Source organism: Dermacentor albipictus, chromosome 2 (genome assembly GCF_038994185.2).
Source record: "Dermacentor albipictus isolate Rhodes 1998 colony chromosome 2, USDA_Dalb.pri_finalv2, whole genome shotgun sequence".
Classification (NCBI taxonomy): Eukaryota; Metazoa; Arthropoda; class Arachnida; order Ixodida; family Ixodidae; genus Dermacentor; species Dermacentor albipictus.
The window spans coordinates 200,200,410-200,212,976 of NC_091822.1; the positions used below are offsets into that span (position 1 = coordinate 200,200,410).

At 49.7% G+C, this 12,567-nt stretch overlaps 1 protein-coding gene across 1 annotated transcript in view; it reads right to left on the reverse strand.

Annotated features, from left to right (window-relative positions):
- The window catches only part of LOC135904548 (uncharacterized), a 302,521-nt gene that overhangs the window by 159,028 nt on the left and 130,926 nt on the right, over positions 1-12,567 (reverse strand). The window contains exon 8 of the mRNA XM_070534610.1: positions 11,746-11,863. Within this exon, the coding sequence (XP_070390711.1) occupies positions 11,746-11,863 (118 nt within the window). The remainder of the gene's footprint in view (positions 1-11,745; positions 11,864-12,567) is intronic.

The window sequence follows — 12,567 nt, forward strand, 5'->3', positions numbered from 1 at the left end:
TTTTTTAAATGTTGCACTTGAACCGTAAAACAGCCTGGAGACACTGAATTGTGACGAAATGAGTGGGCACCCCCGAAGACGACTCCCTCGGGCAACAAAAACCGGTCTCGAGGGCCATGCTGTTGTTTACCGCAAATATGGGAAGTTATTGCAGGTGCTACAAATACGTCATTGCTCCATGTGTCGTTCAGGTTTTGCATGTGCATCTCGGCGCATTTCTGTGGTTTGGTGCTACATTTTATCGCGCAAGTGCAATTGCGGGTACTATTGAGCGGTGGCGCAGTCGCTACGCCCGTTCATTGCTAAGCGTGTGGAGGAAGACGTCCGATGTAGCCTCGGACTGCTTCAAAGCAGACGACACGGAGGGGGCCCCTCAGTTCCCGATAACTCACAGCCCTGACAAAATGGCAGTTGCTGTCGGTGAGAGGAGTTGAGAGGCAGTGATTTCAAATAGAAGTTTCGGATTAAAATGCGCGTTGAGTGCCCATCTTGTTGGTGTGCATAGCCATATTGGGTCCTCTATTCTCAGTTACAAATATAAATTGAAAACTGTTAGACCACCGCCTCATGGTCCCTTTAAGTATATTTGTGAACTACCGAATGATGGGTGTAACGTTAAGGGATAAGAAAAGAGCAGACTGGGTGAGGGAACAAACGCGAGTTAATGACATCTTAGTCGAAATCAAGAAAGAGAAATGGGCATGGGCAGTACATGTAATGAGGAGGGAAGATAATCGATGGTCATTAAGGGCTACAGACTGGATTCCAAGGGAAGGGAGGCATAGCAGGGGACGGCAGAAAGTTAGGTGGGCGGATGAGATTAAGAAGTTTGCAGGGACTTAATTAGCACATGACCGGGGTAGTTGCAGAAGTATGGGAGAGGCCTTTCTTTGCCCTTCAGTGGGCGTAACCAGGTTGATGATGATGATGACGATGATGATGTGAACTACCGCAATAGCTTAACGCTTTCACAAACCGCAGTGTGAACTAGACTGGCATGAAGAAAAGAGCGCTTGTTGTTTCTCCACACGAGTGGTACACTGTGGGTGATCGGCCAAGAATTGGGCGGTTTGCAGAAAATGGATCAAAGGCGCTTAGAAAAAAAAACACCTAGATGTATTCTGCTCGGTGTTTAAAGTGGAACAGTCATCATGCTAAAGTAAATCGAAAAAAAAGAGTGCTTCAGTTGTGTTCCACTTCGTCCTCGTATAGTAAGCGCTGCTGTTTGTCAAATATGAACTTCCACCAACTCGCCCAAGTTTTCCTCTATATCCTAACGCATTTAAACTTCTCAACAACTTCGTCAGGTTGAAGCCAATAAATGCTTAGGTATTTGTGTACGTAGTATTTAAAGGTTAGTTGAAGCGAAGTTTCCTATGGCTAGATTGGTTATAAACGAACAGCATATACTACTGAAGGAAGAAAGGAAGGAAGGAAGGAAGGAAGGAAGGAAGGAAGGAAGGAAGGAAGGAAGGAAGGAAGGAAAAACTTTAATGCTTTATTTACAGCTTTCAGCGGCTAACAGAGGTCTTCATGTTTTACTGAAGTCTCCGTCGCCTTGAGTGGTCGGCGCCCGTATTCCAGAGCACCGCTGAGCCTGGCCACTTTGAGAGCGTGCTGCACCAATCCTTTTTGGACTGTGAGCACGCCACTGGGGAGCAGGCCCTCCCACTGTTCCGCACTGGGTATTTTTTTTTTCTTTGTGGAAAGAGAAGTTATTTCTGCACTCCCATGTGATGTGATATAGTGTTGGGATGGCCTGACACCACGGGCATGTGTCCCTGTATTGATTGGGAAACATTTTATGTAGGATGTGTAGATTGGAGAATGTTCCTGTCTGCAGCCTTCGCCAGCCGACTGCTTCGTGTTGTGTTAAAGATGGGTGGGGTGGTGGATATATTATCCTCTTGCCTCGGTGATGGTTTAGTATTTCCGCGTACGTTGCTTGCACCGTCATAGTGGTAACCGGGTCTATTGACTGTCCCACTCGGTATGTGAGCTCACGAGCTAGACTGTCGGCTCTCTGGTTACCCTCTATTCCGGTGTGACCCGGCACCCAGAAAATCGTGTGCAGTATCTTTTCGTTCGGAAGCCCTGCCTCGAGGAGGATTCGCCGCGCCCCTTTGTTGATTCTACCTGCCGTGCAATTTCTGCATGCTTCCTTGGAGTCTGTGAATATTATCAAGGATCTGTTTCTATGGTAACCCTCCGCCGCTGCTAGAGCCGCAGCTGCCTCTTCCCCCTCTGTTACCGTGCAGCTCCTTAGGGTTGCGCTGCTTATCAGCTCTCCCACGTGATCCAGGGTCACTGCCGCAACTCTATGTTCTTTGGTGTTGTGGTCCCACGGGTATAGGGCTGTGTCCGTGTATACCACATAGTTTTTAGTGGCCAGGTGTTTTTCTACGTATTCTGCTCGCGCCTGTCTTCTGGCCGTACGCAGATTCGGGTCCATATTCCTCGGTAGGGGGCTAGCTTTCACTGTCTGGCGAAAAGAGTCTGGTATGTTAGCCATCCTATCCTTCGTTGCTTCTATGTTTTTATAGCCTAATCCTTTAAGGAGCGCCCTGCCGGTGGTTGTCTGCTGGAGCCTATGCAGCTGCGCACCCAATTGTGCCTCCTTGAGCTCTTCAAATGTGTTGTGGATACCCAGCTTGAGTAGCTTGTCGTTCGACGTGTTTCTGGGCAGATGCAACGCCGTCTTGAATGTTTTCCTGATGAGAGTCTCGGCTTGTTCTCTCTCTTATTGGCCATGTTGTGGTACGGGAGTGAGTACGTGACTCTTCTGACCACCAGACTCCTCACCAGCTTGATCGTGTCCCCCTCTTTCATGCCGCTCCGTCTTTGCGATACTCTCGTGATCATCCTGCTGACTTGCTCCGTCGATTGCTTGAGCAGGCCTAGCGTGTGTCCGCACCGTTTGCTGCTCTGGATCCACATGCCGAGGATGCGTATTATGTCCTTCTCTGGTATGACTTGACCTTCCAGATACACTTTTATCCTTTCCTTGGATGTGTTCTTTCCAATCCTAAGTGGCAAGGATGATTCAAAGAATCAGCTCCACAACCAAGGTATGAAGGAAAGCGACACTGTCCGTTTAGTACAGGCGCTCGTTATCAGCAAACTAACATGCAGCCTCCCTTTTCACACACTCAACAAGAGTGAGGGGGAGCTGGTTGACACTATTATCAGGGGCACCTACAAGGTGGCCTTGCTCTTACCGGTAGGCAGCCCGACAGACAAGCTCCTTGGCCTTGGTGTATACAATACATGCGCCGAGCTCAAGGCGGCGACTTTAATTTCACAAAGAAACCGACTTAGCAAGACGAGATTGGGCAGAGAGATCCTGGTGAGGGCGGGTATTCCTTCACACCCCCAAAACTTGGACGAGGTACTTGTTGATATTCCCGGTGCCATTAGAAGCAAGATCTCAGTCGCTTCTCTCCCGAGAAATATGCACAAAGACAGAAACAAAGAGCGAAGAGAAGAGAGGGTGAAATGACTAGGCAAACTAGTCAGAAACAATGAGAATACCGTTTATGCTGACGCCTCTCAGTACAACTGGAAGCGTGCGATAGTCACTGTCATAAGCAGCGACAGGACTAGTCTAATCTCAAGCGCCTCCCTGGTCACGTCCTCTATTTCCAAGGCAGAATGCATCGCCATCGCCTTGGCAATCAAAGACCGGGTACGGAAGGGGCCGTCGTACATTTACCATCATCTCAGACCCTCAGGAGGCGTGCCGCTTCTTTATGAACGGCCGTCTCCCTTTCAAGGTTAGCCACCTCCTGGGAAAGGAACTCAAGAATACATACGGACTGGTCTGATGTCCGGGACACGCAGGCCTGGAGGGGAATGAGAGGGCAGACGCTCTAGCTCGAGAGCTCATGAACCGAGCGGAGCAACCATCGTCCTCCCGTTCCCAACCCGCCACTTCAGAGGAAAGCCGTCGCGAGGAGTAGGATAACGATCTGGCACGTATGGCACCACGCGATATTCTTGCCCACCAGCGCGGCATGCGGCAAAGATATGGCGCCCCCCCCCCCCCCACACATCTTTGCAAGGGGAAGACGCAATAGATCTCCGCAGGATTCAAACGGGGGTCTACCCAAATTTATTATGATTGAGCAAAATTTTCCCAACAATGTACGGGCGTGCCTCTCCGTGGTGTAGCGACTCACCACCGTCTTTGTACCACATCTCATGGGGATGCCAAAATAGACCGCCGAATTTAAATGCCCACTTAGTTAGGCATAATTTAACAAACACACTGGAGCATGGGAGGCACAACTCGCAAGCTCAGATCCGAAGGTGCAGAAGGCTCTTCCTGGTCACGTTCGGCTAGCGGCAAAAGCCAGTGGAGCCCTGGACTTGGGGCGCCACCCATCAAGCTCCTAATCCCATATCCCCCTTTCCCCAATTCAATAAAGTTATTTTCTCTCTCAGAATTTCTGATTTCTCGGTTGCGCAAGCAAGGTCTCTCTCCTTGACGAATTGTTCGACGCATGTTGCCGCCTTCTGAAGCTTTTCTTCTTTTTGGCCCAGCGATCCCTGATTTACCCAGACCTTGATGTCATCCGCATACATGGCGTGCTGGATGCCCTAGATCTCATTCCGTTTCTGGGCTAGCCCGATCATCGCGATGTTAAAGAGAATTGGTGAAATGACCGAGCCCTGCGGGGTACCCTTGTTAGGCGTGTCAAAGGTATCGCTCCGCAGGTCTCCGAGTCCTACTGTTGCCGTGCGCTTTGACAAGAATGCCCGCACGTAATCGTGGACTCTCTTGCCGCAGTTGGTCTTTTTTAGCCCTTCCATGATGGCTCCGTAGGTGACATTGTCAAACGCCTCTTTGAGGTCTAGGGTCATGATGATGTTTTCGCCTGCTTTGGGGATCTTGTTAAGGATCTCTTCCTTTATTTGTAGCAAGACATCATGTGCTGACAGGTTCGCCCGGAAGCCAAACATGGTGTGGGGGTACAGTTCGTTGTTTTCTAGGTGTCGCTGTAATCTTCTGGTGACCACTCTTTCGTAAAGCTTGCCGAGACACGAGGTTAGCGAGCTGGGCCGCAAGTTTCCTATCTGTAGCTTCTTGCCGGGTTTGGGTATCATGACCACTTCCGCGTGCTTCCATTCTTTTGTTACCGTGCCCGCTTCCCACTGCGTATGAGATAGTCCGTGAGTTGCGCCACCGCTTCAACGCTGAGGTTGCGGATCAAGGAGTTCTTAATTTTATCGGCTCCTGCTGCTGTGTTTTTGGTGACTGCTCTGATGGCGGCATACACTTCTTCTCTTGTAAATGGCTTGTAGAGTTCCGGGTTCTCCGTTCCCTGGTAGTCCCCTTCGCATTCTTGCGGCTTGTCCCGGCCATAACATTTGATCCGGACTTCCTCTAATAATTCCTCGTCTTGTCCCTCATATTGGTGGATGAGCTTTTGAAGTGCCTTGTTGCTCGCAGACTTGGTTTTGGTTGGGTCCATGAGTGCCTTGAGTATTCGCCACGTTTTGGCTGGGCTGAGCGTGCCGTTTAGTGAGCTGCTAAACTGCTGCCAGCCTTGTCTTGCCAATTGCACTGCGTATTCCTCTGCCTTCTGGGTGACTTCAGCAATCTTCTTCTTTAGCTTCTCGTTTAGCCTCTGTTTTTTCCATCTCTTTGTGAGCCCGCGTCTCGCCTCCCATAGCTTGAGTAGCCGCGGGTCCACTTCCGGTGTTTCTTCAGTTCTGTCTATTTCTTGCGTGTATTGTTTTTGTAGTTGCTGTAGCTGTTGGCACCATCCTTCTATTGAAGTAATCTCCCCCTTCATGTGTTTACTGTTCTTACGAAAGGCGTCCCAGTCCGTTATGTGGGCTGTGCCAATCTTCCTCTTGATGTTCTCGGCTTCTATAGTTATCTTCAGTACGTAATGAACACTGCCTAGGTTCTCCAGCAAGTTTTGCCATTCGACCTGTTTTGCTCCTCTAACGTACGTTAGTTGGGGCAGGTATCGGGCTAACGCTGTTGCCTAGACGCGTTGGCTGATTTTCGTCCGTTATGAGGGTACAGTTTGTGTACTCCGCGGCCATGCTAACTAGTTGCCCCTTCCTGTCTCCTTTCTTATACCCCCAGCTGGGGTCCCTCGAGTTAAAGTCCCCTGCTATAAAAAGGGTGTTGGATTTTGCTAACCTGCCTACCCCCGCGAAAAGTTTGCTAAAGTTGCCATCTTTTTGTCTGGGCGGGCTGTATAAGTTTACTATGAACGTGCTTTTTGCATTATGCTTTTTCTTGGGTATCACCTCAGTTATCACGTGTTCTATCCCGGTATCTGATATTTCGCAATGTGCTATGGTTACTAGTTTGTTGCTAATTAGTGTCGCCGTGTGGCCCTTCTCCTGGCATGTACAGGGTCGTTCAAAATATGTGCGAACACGGCTAAGCGTGGCCGCGCTCCGCGGAGCGTCAGCGCATCCGGAGCGGTCGCGCATCGAAACAATGTGGCGCAGACGCACAGGAGTCTGGAGGCGTTGCATCGTGTCGTCTGCTACAGCGCGGAAGCGCACCATGCTTGCTTTGCTGGGAAGCGCACCTGTGTGCTGGCAGCACCCTGACGTGCCGAGATGGCATTGTCGCATTTTACTGACTGCAGCGCGTTGTTGTTGGTTCCGCATACGGCAACTCAGCAGCGTGTGTTTGCAATGCAGCGTTCTCGGTTAAATGCAGGCGTTGTTTCAAATTTCTCAGCTCTAGTGCAGATCCGAGAATCATTCGAGAATCATTCACTAGTACAGAGCAGTAGCTTAGCTTGGCACTTATTTGCAGCAGCTTATCAGCCGCGCCAGCGGATAAGGTATTGCCGTGCCCAAGCTAGCTCCCTCTGCCAGTTGATACCCTTCCATAGGACCGAACAACGCGCTGCAATCAGTAAAATGCGACAGTGCCATCTCGGCACCACCTCTGGACGCTGCCAGCACAGAGTTAGGCGCGCTTCCCAGCAAAGCAAGCACGGTGCGCTTCAGCACTGTAGCAGACGACATGAAGCACCCCCTCCAGACTGCTGTGCGCCTGCGCGACATTGTTTCGATGCGCGACCGCGCCGGATGCGCTGACGCTCCGCGGAGCACGGCCACGCTTCGCCGCGTTCGCACATATTTTGAACGACCCTGTATATCCCCTGAGTGTTGGCGTGACATTTATCTCTTGCAACATGATAATGTCTGGGGGTACGGTTTGTGTGTTTGTGTACTGCTGCAGGAGTCCCTGCATGCGCCGGTATCCCCTGCAGTTCCATTGCCATATGCTTAGTGTGTTTTGTCCGGCCATATTGTATTGTTATTGTTGTTGTTTTGGCTTTCGGATCCGAGTCTTCTTTCGTGATAAAGCCTGTCCCTGGCTTCGCTCGTGATTTTCTGTGTGTTTTGACTTTTTATGTAGCTGCGAAAAGTCTGTTCCTGCAGCGCCATTTTTTGTTGCATCTGTGCAATCTGCTGCTGCATGGTGTGTATAAAGCTTTCCATCTTTTCTTCTAGGCTCTTTTCCCCTGACTGCGTTTGTTGTATCTGTTGTTCGGGCACGGGGCTGGGTGGCGGTACGGGTGGGCTGCCCTTTCTTTGTGCCTGTAACTCTCTTATTAAATCATCGATTCTTTTCTTTAGTTGCCTGGTTTCCTCTCGGATTAGCTCTAGCTCCCTTTTGAGCGCCTTGTTTTCCACTATTAGTTTCGTGTCATTGCTCGATTGTCCCGAGTGCGGAAACAGTGATTTGGGAGAGCCCGTCCCCCAGCTCACCTTGAATCCGCCTTTCTTCTGCTGTTGTTGTTTCGGCGGCCCTTGGTTGTTTTGCTTTCCCAGGGGGGGAAAGGACTCGTCCCTGGGTCTGCCTCCGCTTTGGCTGCGGCTCCGTCCCCGGCTCCTGCTCCGGCTCCGTGACTGGTCCCAGGCCCCGGCCTGGCTGCCACCTCGTCTCCGGGACTTGCTCTCGTCACCCTCTGAGCTGAACCATCTCGGTCGGCGTCTCCGGCTCCGGCTCCGGCCACATCGCTGCTGCTGCTGCTGGTCATGGCTGCCCGGCAGCGGGCGCCCGCATAGCTCCTCAGCGATCTTGAGCCGCATCCTGCAATCTCTGGTGCCGGTCACATGTTCGCCTCCGCATACCATGCATTTCGGTTGGCACTGGTGTCCGCCGATGGTATTGCTGATTTCGCAGCTTCTGCAGGTTCTCGCCTCGGGCGTTGGGCATACGTCCGATCGGTGTCCCTGCAGGCCACATACATACCAGCATTGTCTCGTTGACCTGTATGGGTAGGTCTTGTACTCGCCGCCGCTGAAGATGACCCACTTCGGAATGCTTGGACCGTCGAAGGTGATGAGTGCTGTCTCGGTCTTGCCCAGCATTCGTGCTGCTAAGATCTCGACTCCTTGCATAAGTAGTCTTAGCTTCGATTCCAGTACGTCCAATGACATGCCCGCTGGCAATCCGTGAATGACCGCGCGCTTGACGTCGCCTGGCATGGCCACATGTGCCTGTACTGGGTAGCACGTTCCTCCAAAGGGAAAGTGCTTGATCTTGCGTATTTCGTTTGTTGCTTCTTCTTCGGGGGTGCTCGCGATCATTATGTTCGAGCCCGGTCGGAGCCTGACCAGATAATCCTCCTCCTTGATTCTTCCTCCACATGCTTCCACGACGCCACACGTGGATTGATACGGCTTCATTGCCTGAACTTTGAGTCCTCCACGGGGTCTGATAATGACCTTGGCGTCGTCCATAGGGAGCGGCGGTAGTTTTTGCCTCGGCTGCCGCTGTGCTCCTGCTTTAAGTCCTTGAGCCGGCGTGCGCCCTCCGCCGGATTGTGTCATCCCGCCTGCAGCTGCGTCTGCCGGCGCCATCTTGCCATTGTTCTTCATCGCTTGGGGCCCCTCTGACTTCCAAACGGCGCCGCCCTTGGCAGCGTGCTTGATTCTTTTCTTGTATCATCTGGTATGGTATATCTGCCAATTTCTTTCTTCGTCTCGGACCAGGCTCTCGTCGTCGCTGACGTCCTGTTGCATGCTTGCGTCTTCCATGGCTCCTCCGGGGCCGTTCCCCGCTCCCTGCGTGCCGGAACTCGTGGTTGCCGGCGCGGCCTCCATCTCTTGAGTTTCCGCCCGATCCTGGGCTCGGCCAGCTCCAAAATTATTTGCGGCAAGGTTGTTTGGTGCCCGAGATGCCATTCCTGTCTTCCCTAAAGGCCTTCGGCTTGACAGGGCGCCCGCTCGGGGCGGGGTGCGCTCAGCGTCGCGTTAGCCTTAGCTCCCCGGCCACGAGGCCGTGACTTCCAAACCCGCTAAATGTCCAAAAAGTGGGCCTACCGGGCTGAATTCGGTGTCCTCGTGGTCTTGATGCTTATCTTCGTCGATCTTGCCAAAAGATTTGGTGGCCTGGTGGATTTGCAACGTCGAAAGCTTCGAAAATGCGCGGAGCCCTTGCTACATGCGTCCGCTCTCTTCGATCGTCTTCGTCTTCGCTCATGCTACTGAAACAATTTTGGCAAGGCTGCAGATCTGGTAATTGTCTATATTTTATTAGTAGCCTTTAAATAACATTTAGGCAGACGACGTGGGCACCTGGTGGTTGGAGGGTATGACGCAAGTCCCAGAACTTGGCTTTCGGGATTCATCAGTGTGTCCTGGGAAGCCGCAGGCTACGGCTGATCTCGGAGGTGCTGCTGATGAGTGGCATGTTACAAGTCACGCATGCGTTACTTCCGGTGAGTGGTAATGTCGGAGTTTTCTTCAGTTTCAATGTCAAAAACGTCTACTTTCGCAAGCGTTTCGCGACGCATCCACTCGTATTTTGAGCGTAATATATTGAAATACATGTAAAACGCAGAAACGCTTTTCTGAGAAAATCACTTGGCCGATTTTAGTGACATTTGTTGCGTTAGAAAGTCCAATTCTAGTGACTGCTATATATATAAAGAACCACTAAGTTCAAAAATTCTTAGCTCTGCATCAAAAACAGATAACGTAGTTGTGTAAACTGCACCCGTTAAAGCATTCAAAACGGACAAATTTGATATATCACTTTATATTTTACGTGAATGTGTTACATTCTTTACAAGCACTTTATAAAAGTCCTACTCGCATGTTAGTGGCGTACTTAAGAGCCATGTATAACATATCGATTTTGTCCGCCTTAAATGTACTGTTAGATGGAGTTTACGACGACTTTATGACATAATCTTTTATTGCTGAGTTAGAGTTGTACATTTCATAGTTTCATATTTCCACAATTCGCGATTTTGAGTGATCTTTGTTAATAAATTGACGACCTTAAAAATATTTGATAGAAACAGTCACTAGATTTAGTTTCTTTTTCTTTTAAATGCAACAAACCTCATCCACTTTGGTGCTGTGGTTGCCGAGAAAAACAATTTATTCTTTGCCAAGTATTTAGATAGGAGCCCCGAGCTAAAGCTCCCCCTTAAGTATTGCATATACACAGAATCAGACAAAGCGCGAATTCGCAGTTTACGTGCCATTTCTGTTTTCCGGTAATATCGTAACAGTGCTTGCGTCCCTTGGCATAATTTATTTGGTGAGGTAAGTAATATTTAGGATGTATAAGAAGGGAGCAGCAGTTGGGCAGAGCGGGCGAGGCACAGAATTAAAAGATGCCGAAAGCAGGGACGCTTAGGCAGTCGCAAACTTTGCGGCGCATCACACATCCTTATCATGCCACCACGATTTTAGTGGAGTAGTTTCTTTATGTTTAACGCGAAAGCGTTAAAGGGAACGCGTCATAGAAAATGCGCCGTCGGCGTCCAGCGTCGGACGATGCCTCAGCAAAAATATTTTTAACCAATATCCGAATTACGCATACCCAACCACTTCTCCACCGCCAAAATTGCTCATACCTTGTCTTTTGTTTTTTATAATCTTATTCCTCGGAATTTTCAGAATGGCAGCCGAAAAACAAGTGTAATAAAAATTGTATCGTTTCTTTATTTCATTTATTAAGCACAAGTAATTTATCCTATGTTGTCCTTGGTGTCAGTGTTTGTTGTCTTCTTATAATATGACTCTTCTCAGACTGAAATATTAAAGGTGCCAAACAATAATAGGAGATCGACCCAGGCTAGAGGCCGCATTTCTACCAGGCAGCTCGCCTTCGTGCATAGCGTTTGCAGCCAGCGTCCCCGGTAAACGTTACGGTTACAGAAGCTGCAGTTGCCGAAAAGCATGAAAAGCAGTAATGCGTTTTTGAACGCTGTCGCGTTCCACTATTAAAGGCGAAGCTTAAGCAACCTGCAAATTTTTTAACAGAGGGATGGTAAACGGGAGAAGGATGTACAACGTCCAATAACTTGTCGAGTAATACTTGCGCTTTAATAGCACGCCCTAAAACCAACGCCCTGGCCTTTTATGCGATAACGCGTCTGCTTTTAAAATATTTTGTGCGTTGTGTATTTAGTTGGCCATTAGCTATTCAATACTAACAACATATGCGCACGTAGCATCAAAAACCCACACGCTCTAATTATTAGTTCACGCCTCCTAACATTTAACATATTCATTGTGAAATGCCGCCGTTGAACCTCTCGTACACTTTTACTTTGTACTGTGAGTAACTGAAGTCAGCGTGAAAAAAATCACACAAACAGTATCAACACTGCGTGATAAAGAATACGATGTTGTAATTTGTAACCACTCATTGATGATGATGATTAGATGTGTAGTAATCTAGGGTAGGAGGAAACGCATAAAATTGATAAATGTGCTTCTCCGTCGAGCACCTACCCTGCGACGTGTGTCCCGAGCAGAACGTCTCGTTGAGGAATGCCCGGAAGGGATAGTCGGTCAGCGTGCAGCCGCAGTGGCGCCTCGTCTCGTTGCGGACGCAATCGGCGAAGCACGTCTGCGAAGCCCGGCGAGGAAGGGGGCGGGGCACGCTTTCTCACAAATTGACGCAGCACACTAGCGGGAGCTCATGTTTAGCTCTGTCGCAAGAATTCAGGGGCGCTGTCTGGATTGCTGAAAGTGCCTACACCTACTCAACTGAAGCTCTCTTGGGCACTTACCCTATCAAAACACCCAGGCAATTGGAGGGACTTTGCACTTACGGACCCGCGGTAACAGTGGGTGGCCGTGTGAATTGACCGCACAACACACGCACACTGATGTACGAACGAACGAGCGCACGACCATTGCAACAGATAAATGTGTAGCTTATTATGAGCGCATTGGGCAAGTGTAATGCACTTTCAGTTCAGCGTAGCATAAGCTCAGCATAAGCGAACGTGTTTCATTGGTTCAGTAATCATGTGACTCGCCCAAAACTTTGGGCAAAACGAGAGCAAGGTGAAAGCAGGAGACAACGTTCCGACAATTGGAAAGGCAACATAGGCCGAAAACTTGCGTCTTTATCTGTTTTACCGAGTTGCAGAATGAAGCTTTGGCTGCCAAGAAATTGTCGACTGAAGTCTCGCTTATTGTCGCAGCTTTGTCTCGATAATATCACTGATGGTTAATGCAACTTTTACTCGTCACGGTAGCGTATTTGATGTGTGTGGCTGGCACTTGAAAATGAAATGAGCACAGGAAAAACCTAACATCAGTTCT